This window comes from Schistocerca piceifrons, chromosome 7 (genome assembly GCF_021461385.2).
Source record: "Schistocerca piceifrons isolate TAMUIC-IGC-003096 chromosome 7, iqSchPice1.1, whole genome shotgun sequence".
NCBI classification, from domain to species: domain Eukaryota; kingdom Metazoa; phylum Arthropoda; class Insecta; order Orthoptera; family Acrididae; genus Schistocerca; species Schistocerca piceifrons.
The window spans coordinates 432,731,802-432,747,304 of record NC_060144.1 but is presented as its reverse complement, the minus strand read 5'-3'; the positions used below and the strand labels follow the sequence as shown (position 1 = coordinate 432,747,304).

Sequence of the window (15,503 nt, the reverse complement as noted above, 5' to 3'; positions counted from 1 at the left end):
AAATCCAGAGAACAGCTGTAATATAAAATAAACAGCAAGCTAGGTGAGAAAAAGTACAGAATCCGTGAAAGAAAATGACCCAGATGCCGAGTTAGTCGCACAATTCCACAATGAGGCAGTTCCCTACAAGATAATAAGCAGCTCAGTAAATGGCTGGCTGTGATCTGATACAACCGTGCTATTTAATGCTTCAAGTGTGTCATTACTGTGGGGTAACATTTGTACGCAGCATCAGAGTGTTTATTTTATAATCGTTTATTTTATTATCGTTTAATTAAACAGTGATATAGTTCATGTAATGGAAGGTTATTTATCTTTGTTTAATTAAACCTGCTCATGTTATAAAAAGTGGCACACCCACTCAAGGGTTAAACACCAGTTCTGCTCAGTAATTGATAAACAGAATTATCCATTCATCTTCATGAAGAACAATCAGGATAATACAAAAATAAATAAAACGCGTATCCTATGAGACAATAAATACACTCACAAGGGAACCTCCCCATCGCACCCCCCTCAGATTTAGTTATAAGTTGGCACAGTGGATAGGCCTTGAAAAACTGAACACAGATCAATTGAGAAAACAGGAAGAAGTTGTGTGGAACTGTGAAAAAATAAGCAAAATATACAAACTGAATAGTTCATGGTAAGACAGGCAACATTAAGGACAAGAGAAAGGCAAGAGCGATGTGGTCTCGTGGTAACATGAGCAGCTGCGGAACGAAAGGTCCTTGGTTCAAATCTTCCATCGAATGAAAAGTTTAATTTTTTATTTTCAGTTTATGTGACAAACTCTTATGTTTTCATCACTTTTTTGGGAGTGATTATCACATCCATAAGAAAACCTAAATCGGGCAAGGTAGAAGAATCTTTTTACCCATTCGCCAAGTGTACAAGTTAGGTGGGTTGACAACTTATTCCTGTCATGTGACGCACATGCCGTCATCAGTGTCGTATAGAATATATCAGATGTGTTTTCCTGTAGAGGAATCGGTTGACCTATGACCTTGCGATCAAATGTTTTCTGTTCCCATTGGAGAGGCACCTCCTTTCGTCTACTAATCGCACGGTTTTGCGATGCGGTCACAAAACACAGACACTAAACTTATTACAGTGAACAGAGATGTCAATGAACGAACGGACAGATAATAACTATGCAAAAATAAAGAAAGTAAAATTTTCAGTCGAGGGAAGACTTGAACCAAGGACCTCTCGTTCTGCAGCTGCTCACGTTACCACGGGACCATGGCGCTCCTATTCTCATACGGTCCACTACGTTACTTATGTAGCCCGTGGACTACTCAGTTTGTATATTTTGTTTATTTTTTCACAGTTCCACACAACTTCTTCCTGTTTTCTCAATTTATCTGTGTTCAGTTTATCAAGGCCTATCCACTGTGCCAACTTATAACTAAATCTGAGGGGGGTGCGATGGGGAGGTTCCCTTGTCAGTATATACTAGGCAGATATTTAAAAGGATTCAATTAAATCTTTAAGACAACTGTAAAGATTCATAATAAACTGCAGGCCTTTCTTTTAATTCAGTAACTCATAACAATTTTAGCAGTAGTAACTTCATTCACAGAATCATTCATTCTGTATTCCAGTGTATCAACATGAATAAACATATATTTTTAAGAATATTCAGATGTGTTGTGTACAACATATTTTGCAGCAAACTGGCATTTGTGATTTATGGTCACTGTAACACATATTATAACACATTGTGTTAAATTTAATTTTCCTTTCCAATAAGTGGTCTATATTGTCTTTATTTGTTGTAAAATAACACTACTTTTGAGCTTGTTAGTGATGATAAACTCAAAAAAGTTTCAGGAAATTAGTAACTTTTATCCCACATTTTTCTGTTAATTTAACAGAAATACCATTTTGTGCACTAACTGCTCCTGTTCCTAAAGAGAATTAGCAGTACTTTTAGCTGAACAGAGCCAGGACTTAAAAGAGAATCAGCAATCTTATTCTAAGTTACTTGTTTTCTGTTCTCTAAAACTTTGCACCAGCCACAAGGCACCCACTGTGAATGCTGTTCTCTGTCACAGGATGAATTAGCTGACATTCATTACCAGCTGAAAATTGTCCTGACTACTGTGAAATGCCTGAACCCCAGTGAATGGGTATGTTGGAACAACTTTCAAGAGTTGTATACTAGAAATACAAATGTACTCAAGTACCATCATCTTCCTGGTTATCCTGTCCCTCTATAGCAAGTGCAAGACCTATCACTATTCATATCCTTACTGTGAATGGCATATACTGGCAGGGCTGTACAGGAGAGACAGGGACCAGTGTAACTCACTGTGTTACACTCACCTCACAAACCAACAAGTTTGAGGTGCTGTCTTCCACTGAAACTGAAACTGAGCCAGTGAGTCTCATTTCACCTATTGGAAAACCTGATTTGCTCTGTGTCATGAGGAGTCCACTAACCACTGGTAGTTAAATGTACAGTAAATAAGGATATGTCTCATAGAAATAGCAGCAAGGGATGGGAATGAATATCATGTGCACTCAGTGTGTATGCCTGGGGACCTCATTCAATGTTGTGTCTAGACAAGACAGCCTAGACACAATGAGAGGAAGCCGAAAGGCACGCGCTAAGTTAAATCAGGATGGCGTGAGGTCTGAAACATGATACGTAATGAATGCTATAAAGAAAAGTACGTAGCTTCTGGAATACTTAACTTTAATCCATCCTTTTGGTACATCTGGAGATTGTGGCGATACAAGTAAGACTCTTTAGATACATGCAATGTTACTAATGGCGCCTTGCTAGGTCGTAGCCATTGACTTAGCTGAAGGCTATTCTAACTATTGGCTCGGCTAATGAGCAATGCTTCATCCATGTAGTCGCTAGCAAAGTCGACCGTACAACTGGGCCGAGTGCTAGTCCGTATCTCGAGACCTGCCTTGTGGTGGCGCTCGGTCTGCGATCCCTGACAGTGGCGACACGCAGGTCCGACATGTACTAATGGACCGCGGCCGATTTAAAACTACCACCTAGCAAGTGTGGTGTCTGGCGGTGACACCACATTCAATATGTTGAAGAAGCTGTTGTGGCTGCCAATGAAGGAAGAGGATACAACCAACTTCAGACTGTGCTGCATGTTGGAACAAATGATGCTGGTCATCTAGGCTCTAAGATCATACTTCAGTCATTCCAGTGACTGGCAAATATGGTTGAAAAGGTCAGTCTTGCTCATGGAGTTTTAACAAAGCTCACAATTTGCAGCATTGACCCCAGAACTAATCACAGAACCATGGTTCTGAGTTGAGTGGAAGGACTGAACCAGGGAGTCTGAAGGTTCTGTGATGAGCTAGGCTGTGACCCAGGACGTGTGTAAAAAAGTTGAGAATTGTAGGGTCCCCCTAAATGGGTCAGGTGTCTGCTACACTTCAGAAGCTGCAACTCAGCTAGCTGACTGTGCATGGGGTACACACTAGTAGGGTTTATAGATTAGGCAATGATAGCTGCAGGAGAAATGTCAGTATAAGATCCAACAAAATCCCCCTAAAGGGGAGAATATTAAAATCCTATTGATTATGAGCAAATTAAAATCCTAGTAATTAACTGCCAAAGCATTCACAATAAAGTGCCAGAGTTTGAAGAGGTCCTAAACAGTAGTGGAGCTCACATATTATCAGGTACAGGAAGCTGGTTAAAATTTGAAAGTTATATCAGTGAGTTTTTTGAGGAAAATCTAAGTGTATATCAAAATGACAGGCTAATGGCAAAAGGAGGAGGCATATTTGTCATATTAGACAAAAGCTCAAATCCCTCAAGATGTAAACTGAAACTGTGTATTAGACTTTCTCGGAACGATTCAGTGTCAAAAGTGGGCACAAATTTACAATCAGATCCTTCCATCAGTGCCCTGAATCACCTCCAGACTATATATAAACCCTAAGTTCACTATTAGTTAAGTTCTACAACCACTATTCCATCATCAGAGGTTACTTTGATCATTCAACAATCAATTGGGAAAATTACAATTTTGAAAGCGATGAGCATGACAAGACACCCTGCATAACTTAATTAAATGCCTTCTCTGATAAGTACTTACATTGACAAAATTCAAAGAAAAGCTACTTGGCATGTTTGAAATAAAGATCTTGAGACAAATTCTTGGGAGAATATGGTGTCTAGAGGAGAAGAATCAACTATGAATTATATAATCTAATTAATGAACCAGACATCATCAGCTGTACTAAGATTAAAAGGCTGGAGTGGGCAGGACATGTATTGACAGCTAGTGACGTACTGATTACAAAGGTATACTACAATGCAGTGCCTACAGGAACCAAGAGAGTTGGAGGATCAAAGCTACAAAGGGAGTAAGGTACCAGAGATGATGTAAGGAAAACTGTAATTCAGACTCGGAGAAGTTTGGCTGTACACTGGAAAGAATGGAATAATCTTCTACAGAAGGCTAAGATTGTCATGCTGATGATTATGATAAGTGCCTACAACAGACCATTCATAAGCCTACTCATGATGGAAACATATTAGATATAATAGCAACAAACAGACTTGACCACTTTGAGGATGTCTACATTGAAGCTACTTACAGAGAACAGTTGTAGCAATAATGATTACCAAAGTACAAAGAGGAATTAAAATGGGTAGAAGGATTTACATGTTCAGGAAACTAGATAAAGTGGCAGTAGTGTCTGTAGAGGACAGGATAAATTTCAGTTATAAAGTTTGCAATATTGAACACTAATTGCACCATATGATACAGTTTTATATTAGGCCGAATTGGAATTCTTCCACCAGCATTCAGAAGACAACCTTTCAACAGCATCCAGAACTTGTGCCAAGGAGTATATCCCACTTTTCGACTCTTATTTCAACATTTTGTGTGGCCAGTCATGGAAAAGGACTGTGAAGAACATATAATGGTATGTTTGCAATACAAAGGTGTAAAGCGTCTTGTCATGTACATGCCCCAATTGGTGACTTTCCACATACAACAGTATGTTTCACCCATGTACATCTGGATGTTGAGGGATCCATTGAATGCTCAATGCTGACTTTTCACAAAGATTGATCATTTTACCGGCTGGCCAAAGGCAGTGCAAAATGATAATATTACAACTGAAATGCTAGCCTCTACCTTTACATCTGTGTGGTTAACAAGGTTTGGTTGCACACAGCATATCACTACTGACCATGGACAGCAGTCTGACTCAGACCTGTTCACACAACAGGAGTTTTTCTTGCACCAGTAGTAGGAGGAAGGATTCGCACTCAGCTAGCAAACGAGTGAGAAGCATGCCATTTTTTAGCGAGTAATTGTAGACCGCCATTTTGGGGGTCGCTATGAATAAGTGAGGAAGGTGTACTTCCTATGTGCACCGTTTACAAGAATACAGTATTGTTTTATTAACAGAAAGGCTGTGTGAGTTATTATTTCAAATAGTACTATAATAACAAGAACTGAAGCCCACCTGTGTACTTCGAAAAATTATGAAGATCCAATAAGCTCAATAGGAGCACGGTCAAGACTTCGAAGGTGGACACAGTGACCAGACGTAGCATTATAGAAAAGCATAAGCACAAATCAACAGCAGAGAAAAAAAATAAAAAAAAAGACTACTTCACCCATGCAAAATAATATGAACTAACACGAACTTATTTCCAGGCATAGCTCAGCTTATTGTGCTTGTCATTCCTGCCGAAAAATGAATCTCATTAATTCAATACATTTTAAAAAGCCTCACATTTCAACATTTTATTATCATGTATTCCATTATTACATTATATTATACTATTCGACCTACGAACAACTTATAAACCTGACATCAATTCTTCAGCCATGGAATTGACCTATAGAGAGACATTGCATCTGCAAGGTGAATTCATTGATGCTGATACACTCCAAACTTCCTCGAAAGACCAGCCAGATTTCTTATGTTGTCCGTGGGACCATGTCACGCAGATCCACCCTCCACAGGCACATTGCTTTGTTACATGCATCAGGACCTGGATACTCCTCGAATGACATGCTACACACCAACGGTGAAAAACCACTCCTGCAACCTCCGTACAGTAGCCCATATCACATGTAATGGAGAAACATGCAGCCAATGGACATACTTGTGAATGGCAAGTTAATGACCATATACATGTTTCAAGAGGCATCACTGTCCACTACCCAACAGAGACATCAGAACCTGACTGAACAAGAGGCCAGCTGCAAGCACTACCACCGCTGGAGCCACCTGCAGAACATCCACTGATGCGGATGACCAGCTCCAGATGCCCCGCTCTGGATGCTGTGCCCCTTCCCTGCCCATTCCTTTGATACTGATGCTACCCTTTCACTGAGGGGCCTGATATGGCATCTGATATGCAGCTGCTACATGCTGGTCTGGAGAAGGGAAGTGTTTGCATAGTTCATGTATGTGCAGTGTCATGGGGTGTAACAGCTGAATAGCAGCTAACAAGATAATTGTGTAACCCTTTGGTGTAGTATCAATCAGTATTATGAAGCTGATTGGTTCGAATTACACTGACCCGACATGGTCGTGTAGTCTACAAAATTCCTCATTAACTGTCTATCAGAATGGACAAAACAAAGTAGTAGCTACTATTACCGTTCTCAGTTTCAAAATGAAATAATAATAATAATGAGATGAACTTTTGTGGAATAAAACAATCTTACATAATGTGTGAAATAATAACTAACAGAAATGCTTATATGAAATACTACCAATTTTAACAGTAGTATTTACCCAGGTTCACAAGTGGGTTAAAATTCATAGTAAAAGGACATAAATCATAAAATTTTGCTGATGTCACTACTGTCCTCTGTGAAAGTGAGGAAAAATTACAGAACCTGGTGAATAGGATGAACAGTCTGTAGAGCAGAGAACATGGATTGAGGAATGAACTAAAAAAAGACAGTAATATTAAGGAGCAACAAAAATGAGATTAATGTAATGTAAAAAATGGCGCCAATGTAATAAACAAAGTTAAGGAATTTTGCTACCTTAGAAGCAAAGTAATGCAAGACAGATAAAGCAAACAGGATATAAGAAGCTGACTATCACTGGAGAAGGGAGCACTCCTCACCAAAAGAAGTCTGTTAGTGTCAAGCACAAGTCTTAATTTCAGGACGAAATTTCTGAGAATGTATGGCTGGATCACAGTGTTGTACAGACAGTGGGAAAATCAGAAAAAAATAGAAACATTTGAGATGTGTTACAAAAAGATGCTGAAAATTACGAGGACTGTTCATACAAAGAAAGAGGACATTCTCCACATCAGTGAAGAAAGTAACATGTATACAAGGACAGGATACAAAGCAGTAGTAGCCCTGCTGTAATGTCAAACAAGTTAGTTGATGAGCTGCAATCTGTGTTGTTCTGTCAGATATACGGGATATAAAAATGAAAAAGCTGGCATACTATGCTTACTTTCACTCCATAATGTCATATGGGATTATTTTTTGGGGTAATTCATCAAGCCAAGCTAAAGCTTTCCGAGCACAAAAACAAGCAATAAGAGATATATGTGGTGTAAACTCAAGAACATCCTGCAGAGGCCTGTTTAGGGAACTAGGGATACTAACTACTGCTTCCCAATATATTTATTCCTGAATGAAATTTATCATTAAAAATATATCACATTTTCAAACTAACATCTCAGTTCCTGGAATCAGTATTAGAAATAAGAATAATCTTCACAAGGATTTAAAGTCACTTACTCTTGTACAAAAAGGTGTGCAGTATTCAGGAGCACATATTTTCAATAAATTTCCAGCAGCCACAAAAAGCTTAATAACCAATGAAATTCAGTTTAACAGAAGCCTAGAGGATTTATTGGTGGCCAACTCCTTCTAGTTCATTGATGAATGTCTCAATAGAACAAACTGATTTTTGTGTGTATATGTATATATATATATATATAAATATAATAGAGGGAAACATTCCATGTGGGAAAAATATATCTAAAAACAAAGATGATGTGACTTACCAAACGAAAGTGCTGGCATGTTGATAGACACACAAACAAACACAAACATACACACAAAATTCAAACTTTCGCAACCAACGGTTGCTTCATCAGGAAAGAGGGAAGGAGAGGGAAAGACGAAAGGATGTGGGTTTTAAGGGAGAGGGTAAGGAGTCATTCCAATCCCGGGAGCAGAAAGACTTACCTTAGGGGGGAAAAAGGACAGGTATACACTCGCACACACACACATATCCATCCACACACACACAGACACAAGCAGACATTTGTAAAGGCAAAGAGTTTGGGCAGAGATCTTCCTTATACACAAATATTCCGCACGTCCAGGGCCTCGCTGCGATGGAGCACTTCCTTTCACGCCGATCACCTGCCACCCTACCTAAAACCTCTTTCCTCATTACCTTAGCCAGCTTCATCCTGACACATAACTTCTTCACTTTCGAAGGCCAGACATACCAACAATTAAAGGGAACAGCCATGGGTACCAGGATGGCCCCCTCGTATGCCAACCTATTTATGGGTTGCTTAGAGGAAGCCTTCTTGGTTACCCAGGCCTGCCAACCCAAAGTTTGGTACAGATTTATTGATGACATCTTCATGATCTGGACTCACAGTGAAGAAGAACTCCAGAATTTCCTCTCCAACCTCAACTCCTTTGGTTCCATCAGATTCACCTGGTCCTACTCCAAATCCCATGCCACTTTCCTTGACGTTGACCTCCATCTGTCCAATGGCCAGCTCCACACGTCCGTCCACATCAAACCCACCAACAAGCAACAGTACCTCCATTATGACAGCTGCCACCCATTCCACATAAAACGGTCCCTTCCCTACAGCCTAGGTCTTCGTGGCAAACGAATCTGCTCCAATCCGGAATCCCTGAACCATTACACCAACAACCTGAAAACAGCTTTCGCATCCCGCAACTACCCTCCAGACCTGGTACAGAAGCAAATTACCAGAGCCACTTCCTCATCCCCTCAAACCCAGAACCTCCCACAGAAGAACCCCAAAAGTGCCCCACTTGTGACAGGATACTTTCTGGGACTGGATCAGACTCTGAATGTGGCTCTCCAGTAGGGATACGACTTCCTCAAATCCTGCCCTCAAATGAGATCCATCCTTCATGAAATCCTCCCCACTCCACCAAGAGTGTCTTTCCGCCATCCACCTAACCTATGTAACCTCTTGGTTCATCCCTATGAAATTCCCAAACCACCTTCCCTACCCTCTGGCTCCTACCCTTGTAACCGCCCCCGGTGTAAAACCTGTCCCATGCACCCTCCCACCACCACCTACTCCAGTCCTGTAACCAGGAAGGTGTACATGATCAAAGGCAGAACCACGTGTGAAAGCACCCACGTGATTTACCAACTGACCTGCCTACACTGTGAAGCTTTCTGTGTGAGAATGACCAGCAACAAACTGTCCATTCACATGAATGGACACAGGCAGACAGTGTTTGTTGGTAATGAGGATCACCCTGTGGCTAAACACGCTTTGGTACACAGCCAGCACTTCTTGGCACAGTGTTACACCATTCGGGTTATCTGGATACTTCCCACTAACACCAACCTGTCAGAACTCCGGAGATGGGCACTTGCCCTTCAGTATATCCTCTCTTCTCGTTACCCACCAGGCCTCAACCTCCGCTAATTTCAAGTTGCCGCCACTCATACCTCACCGGTCATTCAACAACATCTTTGCCTCTGTACTTCCGCCTCGACTGACATCTCTGCCCAAACTCTTTGCCTTTACAAATGTCTGCTTGTGTCTGTGTATGTGCGGATGGATATGTGTGTGTGTGCGAGTGTATACCTGTCCTTTTTTCCCCCTAAGGTAAGTCTTTCCGCTCCCGGGATTGGAATGACTCCTTACCCTCTCCCTTAAAACCCACATCCTTTCGTCTTTCCCTCTCCTTTCCTCTTTCCTGATGAAGCAACCGTTGGTTGCGAAAGCTTGAATTTTGTGTGTATGTTTGTGTTTGTTTGTGTGTCTATCAACATGCCAGTGCTTTCATTTGGTAAGTCACATCATCTTTGTTTTTAGATGCATGTATATAAAGTACGACCTAATTTCATCACCATTTCAGTGCAGTAATGTGTCCATTGTAAATAAGTATTGTAGAAGTTCTAAGTTCTATTATATGTTTATTTCCTTATAAATAAATAAAACATTTTTTTTTTTAATTTTAAATTCAGTGCATTAATGTGATCTTAGTAAATGAGTGTTGTAAATTTATCCTTTCATATAGTGTTCATTAAATAAAAAAAAGAGACGCTCATTCCACTTGGGACCTGTGGAAAGTACGTTAACTTATTTGCTTGAGTTGTAAATATTTGTCATGCATTATTGTTTTTCTGACATGCTTTACATCCTGGAGGACCTCCTCACTACAAATCAATTGGAATTAAAGCAAATCTAATCTAAAAGACACAATGAAGGTTTGTGAAATGAGTTATTACAGTGAGTGGGGATGGTAGTCTGTCAATCTACTGCAGTGTGTAGACTGCTGAACATCACAAGAATAGTGCAACATTATGCTAACAAAGATAGAGCAATGTTCTTGACTCAAAATTGAAGTGGCACAATGTCAGAGCACGCAATAATGTTTCCAGGGACTGCATGAAGCATGTGGTGATGCAGCATTGCATACAGCACAGTTGCACAATGAGTTAAAGCAATCAGATTACACAGTGATGCTGTGAAAGATCATCCCATTCAGGGCAACTCCACATGAAGGACAATATAGTTCAACTCCTTGCTTCCTTGTTGGATGCTGATTGCTGCTGCACTGTGCACGAGTTAGCAGCATAAGTCGGAGTATGCCACAAAACTGTGCTCCACATTCTGTAAGACATTCTGGTGTACTGCAGAATTGCATAATGTTGTCCGAGGTGCAACTATGGCACCTCTATGCCGTCACACGGGATTTCAGGGTCAGTGCCAAAGGGAAGGTAATGACTTTCTTCAACACATTGTCATTATCAATTAAACCTGGACACGCTCATATGAACCAAACTTGAAATGCATATCCAGTGAATGAAGGGTCCTGGTTCTCCCCATCCACAGAAAATGTGCATTACACCAAGTGCTGTGAAGATGATGTTCATTGTGGTGTATGACATTGATGGGGTAATGATGCATCATGCTGTACCACCAAGGATGATGAGAGACACTGCCTACTACTGCACATTCCTGTAACACCACCTTTGTCCAGCACTCAGGTGAAAGTTAGGACATTTCATGAAACCCCATCATTTACCAGGACCTCTTGCTGACAATGGAAGAGTCTAGAACTTCCATCATATTCACCCAACATGACTCCCTGCAATAACCATCTCTTTGCCAAAGTGAACGAACCACTGAGAGGGATATGTTACAACAGCAGAGAAGACATTATCCATGTCAAAGGGCGCTGAGAATACAGGACTTCAACAGAAGTAGACATGCAGAAGGTATGTTATGCCTTCTGGACATTTGACAAAAAGCTGCAAATAACAGAGGCAATTTTATTGAAGGTGTGTAACTATAAGTATCTCTGTCAATAAAGTCACTTCAGAGAAAAATAATAGTTCTCACTACTTTCTATCCAGCCCTCATATTTGTGTGTGTGTGTGTGTGTGTGTGTGTGTGTGTGAGTGTGTGCGTGTGTGTGTGTGTGTGTTTGTGTTTGTGTAAGTTCAACTCACTATTACAATAACTTTTGTTTTCCGAAAAGAATCTTTGTTTATTCATCAACATCAACTTTTTTCCCTTCAAAGTTATCATCCTCAGACAGAATACACTTGTGCCAGTGCTTTTTCCACTCTTGGAAGCGCTTCTGGAGCTCATGTTTTGTTATGGTGTTCAGCTCCTTTAGCAATTCTGTTTTTATCTCATCAACGGTGGCAAAGGAACATTCTTTCATGGTTCTCTTCAGCCTCGAGAATAGAAAGAAGTCTTATGAGCCCATGTCCAGCAAATACAGTGGCTGAGGCAACATAATGGTTTTGTTTTTTGCCAAAAAATCATGGACAAGTATTGAGGTGTGAGTGGGAACGTTATCATGATGCTATTTGCACGAGTTTTTTTGCCAAAATTTTGGTCAATTTCTTTCAATTGCTTCATGCAAACAGAACATAGCTTCCAGGAAGTATTCCTTATTGACTGTACGACCACAAGGCAGGAACTCATGATGAACTATCCCATCATAATCAAAGAAAACAGTGAGAAGACCCTTCACATTTAATCAAACTTGTTGAATTTTTTTCAGTTTTGACTCTTCAGGCAGATTGCATTGGGATGATTGAGCCTTGGATCCAATGGCATACCCATATACCCATGTTTCAACACGTGTTATAATGTTCTTTAGACATTAGGGATTGTTGTCAACTTCATTCAACAATTTCTCGGCAATGTCTACGCAACTTTGTTTTTGGTCAAAAGTCAACAGTTTTGGAAGAAACTTTGCTGCTACTTGTTTCATGCCCAAAACACCAGAAAAGACTGCTTGGCACGAGCCACAGGATATGCCAACTTCATCAGCAGCCTCTCTAAAGTGATTTGGTGATTTTCCATAACCATTTTCTTTACTTCTTCCAGTTTTTCATCAGTGACTGATGTGCTAGGGTGTCCAAGGTAGTCATCATCTTTAACATCTTTTTAATCCTTTTCTAAATGTTTATACCACTTGTAAACTCATCATACTCACAGTAGATTCACTAAAATATTTTGAATGTGGTGCTACACTTTATTCCATTTTTCAAGCAAAATTTAATGCAAATTCTTTGATCCATCTTTTACAAAAGTAAAAATTTGCTGAGCACTTGAAAACACATACAACTTTTTTGACTGACAACAATAAACTAAACATTCAAAACAGCTGGAAATGCAATCATCATTAGGAACATGATTACCAACAAGATAAAAACAATTGAAAATCGGGTATATAAAGCCCGTGAAACTAAAAATTTCATGTTAGTTCTTGATCACATCTCATACACAACACACAGCACACAGAATTATGCTTAAAATTCCCATACCTTTTCCATTGCCAATTGATTGTTGTCTTTCTCTAACCGTGCTACCCTCTCTGTGGCCTTTTTATTTTCTTCTTCATTAGTGGTTAGTCTACTAACATATGATTGCTTGTATTCTTCCATGCAAGACTGCATATCCTACAACAAACAGATAAGTAGGACAGATTTCATATTTTAACAAAACCAATAAAAAATCGTTTGTACTGTGTCTGACATAAATAATTCAGGTAATAAAATTAAATACTCACTAACAGGGAAAAAAAGTGAAATGCCCAGAAGGGGAGAAGGAAATGAAATAAGACTTCATTGGCTGAGATGGTATGTCATGTCACATCTCTGATTACACAATTGAGGCACTTTCACAAAGATTGTGGCAGAATGAGCCCACATATCAGTATGATGTTGCATCCCCTCTGGCCTGGATGCATGCACTGATTTCATTGGAAAACATGTTATAAAGCCATTGTATCATCTCTTGAGGCAAGCTGGCTGACAAGTAGTACAGTTTTAACACCAAAAGGGTTTTATACTCAAACAAATGTCACATACAATTACAAAACATGTAGGGAAGGTAATTGAATAGTAATAGAGAGTTTTTCAAATCTCATCTAGGAACAAGAGTGGCAGGATGTTTCTAGTGCTGACAACATGACAACAAATATAATGGTTTCCTTAACACATTTCTCATGCTCTTTGAGAGCTGCCTTCCGTCAGAATGCTCTAAACACGGTACTAGCAGTAAAAGGCAGCCTGGGTGGCTGACTAGTGGGATAAGGATATCGTGTACAACATAGCAGGAATTATATCAAATTGTCAGAAGTAGTCACAATCAAGCTACAGTATCCCATTACAAACAGTATTATAAGGTACTTAGGAAGGCAAAGAGTATGCGGTATGCAAATAGAATAGCTTATCCACAGGATAAAATTAAAACCCTATGGTCAGTTGTGAAGGAAGTATCTGGTCAGCAACACAAAAGGTCGACGATATAGTCAGTTCATAGAATAAATATTTCTGTTATTGATAAATCAGATATATGTACAGTATTTAACAATCATTTTCTGAGCATTGCTGGTTGTTGTTGTTGTGGTCTTCAGTCCTGAGACTGGTTTGATGCAGCTCTCCATGCTACTCTATCCTGTGCAAGCCTCTTCATCTCCCAGTACCTACTGCAACCTACACCCTTCTGAATCTGCTTAGTGTATTCATCTCCTGGTCTCCCTCTACGATTTTTACCCTCCACGCTGCCCTCCAATACTAAATTGGTGATCCCTTGATGCCTCAGAACATAACCTACCAACCGATCCCTTCTTACGGTCAAGTTGTGCCACAAACTTCTCTTCTCCCCAATCCTATTCAATACTTCCTCATTAGTTATGTGATCTACCCATCTAATCTTCAGCATTCTTCTGTAGCACCACATTTCGAAAGCTTCTATTCTCTTCTTGTCCAAATTATTTATCGTCCATGTTTCACTTCCATACATGGCTACACTCCATACAAATACTTTCAGAAATGACCTCCTGACACTTACATCTAGACTCGATGTTAACTAATTTCTCTTCTTCAGAAACGCTTTCCTTGCCATTGCCAGTGTACATTTTATATCCTCTCTAAATCGACCATCATCTGTTATTTTGCTCCCCAAATAGCAAAACTCCTTTACTACTTTAAGTGTCTCATTTCCTAATCTAATTCCCTCAGCATCATCTGACTTGATTCGACTACATTCCATTATCCTCGTTTTGCTTTTGTTGATGTTCATCTTATATCCTCCTTTCAAGACACTGTCCATTCCATTCAACTGCTCTTCCAAGTCCTTTGCTGTCTCTGACAGAATTACAATGTCATCGGCGAACCTCAAAGTTCTTATTTCTTCTCCATGGATTTTAATACCTACTCCGAATTTTTCTTTTGTTTCCTTTACTGCTTGCTCAATATACAGATTGAATAACATCGGGGAGAGGCTACAACCCTGTCTTACTCCCTTCCCAACCACTGCTTCCCTTTCATGCCCCTCGACTCTTAAACTGCCATCTGGTTTCTGTACAAATTGTAAATAGCCTTTCGCTCCCTGTATTTTACCCCTGCCACCTTTAGAATTTGAAAGAGAGTATTCCAGTCAACATTGTCAAACGCTTTCTCTAAGTCTACAAATGCTAGAAACGTAGGTTTGCCTTTCCTTAATCTTTCTTCTAAGATAAGTCGTAAGGTCAGTATTGCCTCACGTGTTCCAGTGTTTCTACGGAATCCAAACTGATCTTCCCCGAGGTCGGCTTCTACTAGTTTTTCCATTCGTCTGTAAAGAATTCGTGTTAGTATTTTGCAGCTGTGGCTTATTAAACTGACTGTTCGGTAATTTTCACATCTGTCAACACCTGCTTTCTTTGGGATTGGAATTATTATATTCTTCTTGAAGTCTGAGGGTATTTCGCCTGTTTCATACATCTTGCTCACCAGATGGTAGAGTTTTGTCAGGACTGGCT

General features: G+C 39.9%; 1 protein-coding gene across 2 annotated transcripts in view; it reads right to left on the bottom strand.

The window, feature by feature from the left end:
- Positions 1 to 15,503, bottom strand: part of LOC124805181 (myosin heavy chain, clone 203-like) — a 259,196-nt gene that overhangs the window by 34,832 nt on the left and 208,861 nt on the right. For both annotated transcript variants that reach the window (XM_047265671.1, XM_047265672.1), the window contains one exon: positions 13,021 to 13,155. In XM_047265671.1, the coding sequence (XP_047121627.1) occupies positions 13,021 to 13,155 (135 nt within the window). The remainder of the gene's footprint in view (positions 1 to 13,020; positions 13,156 to 15,503) is intronic.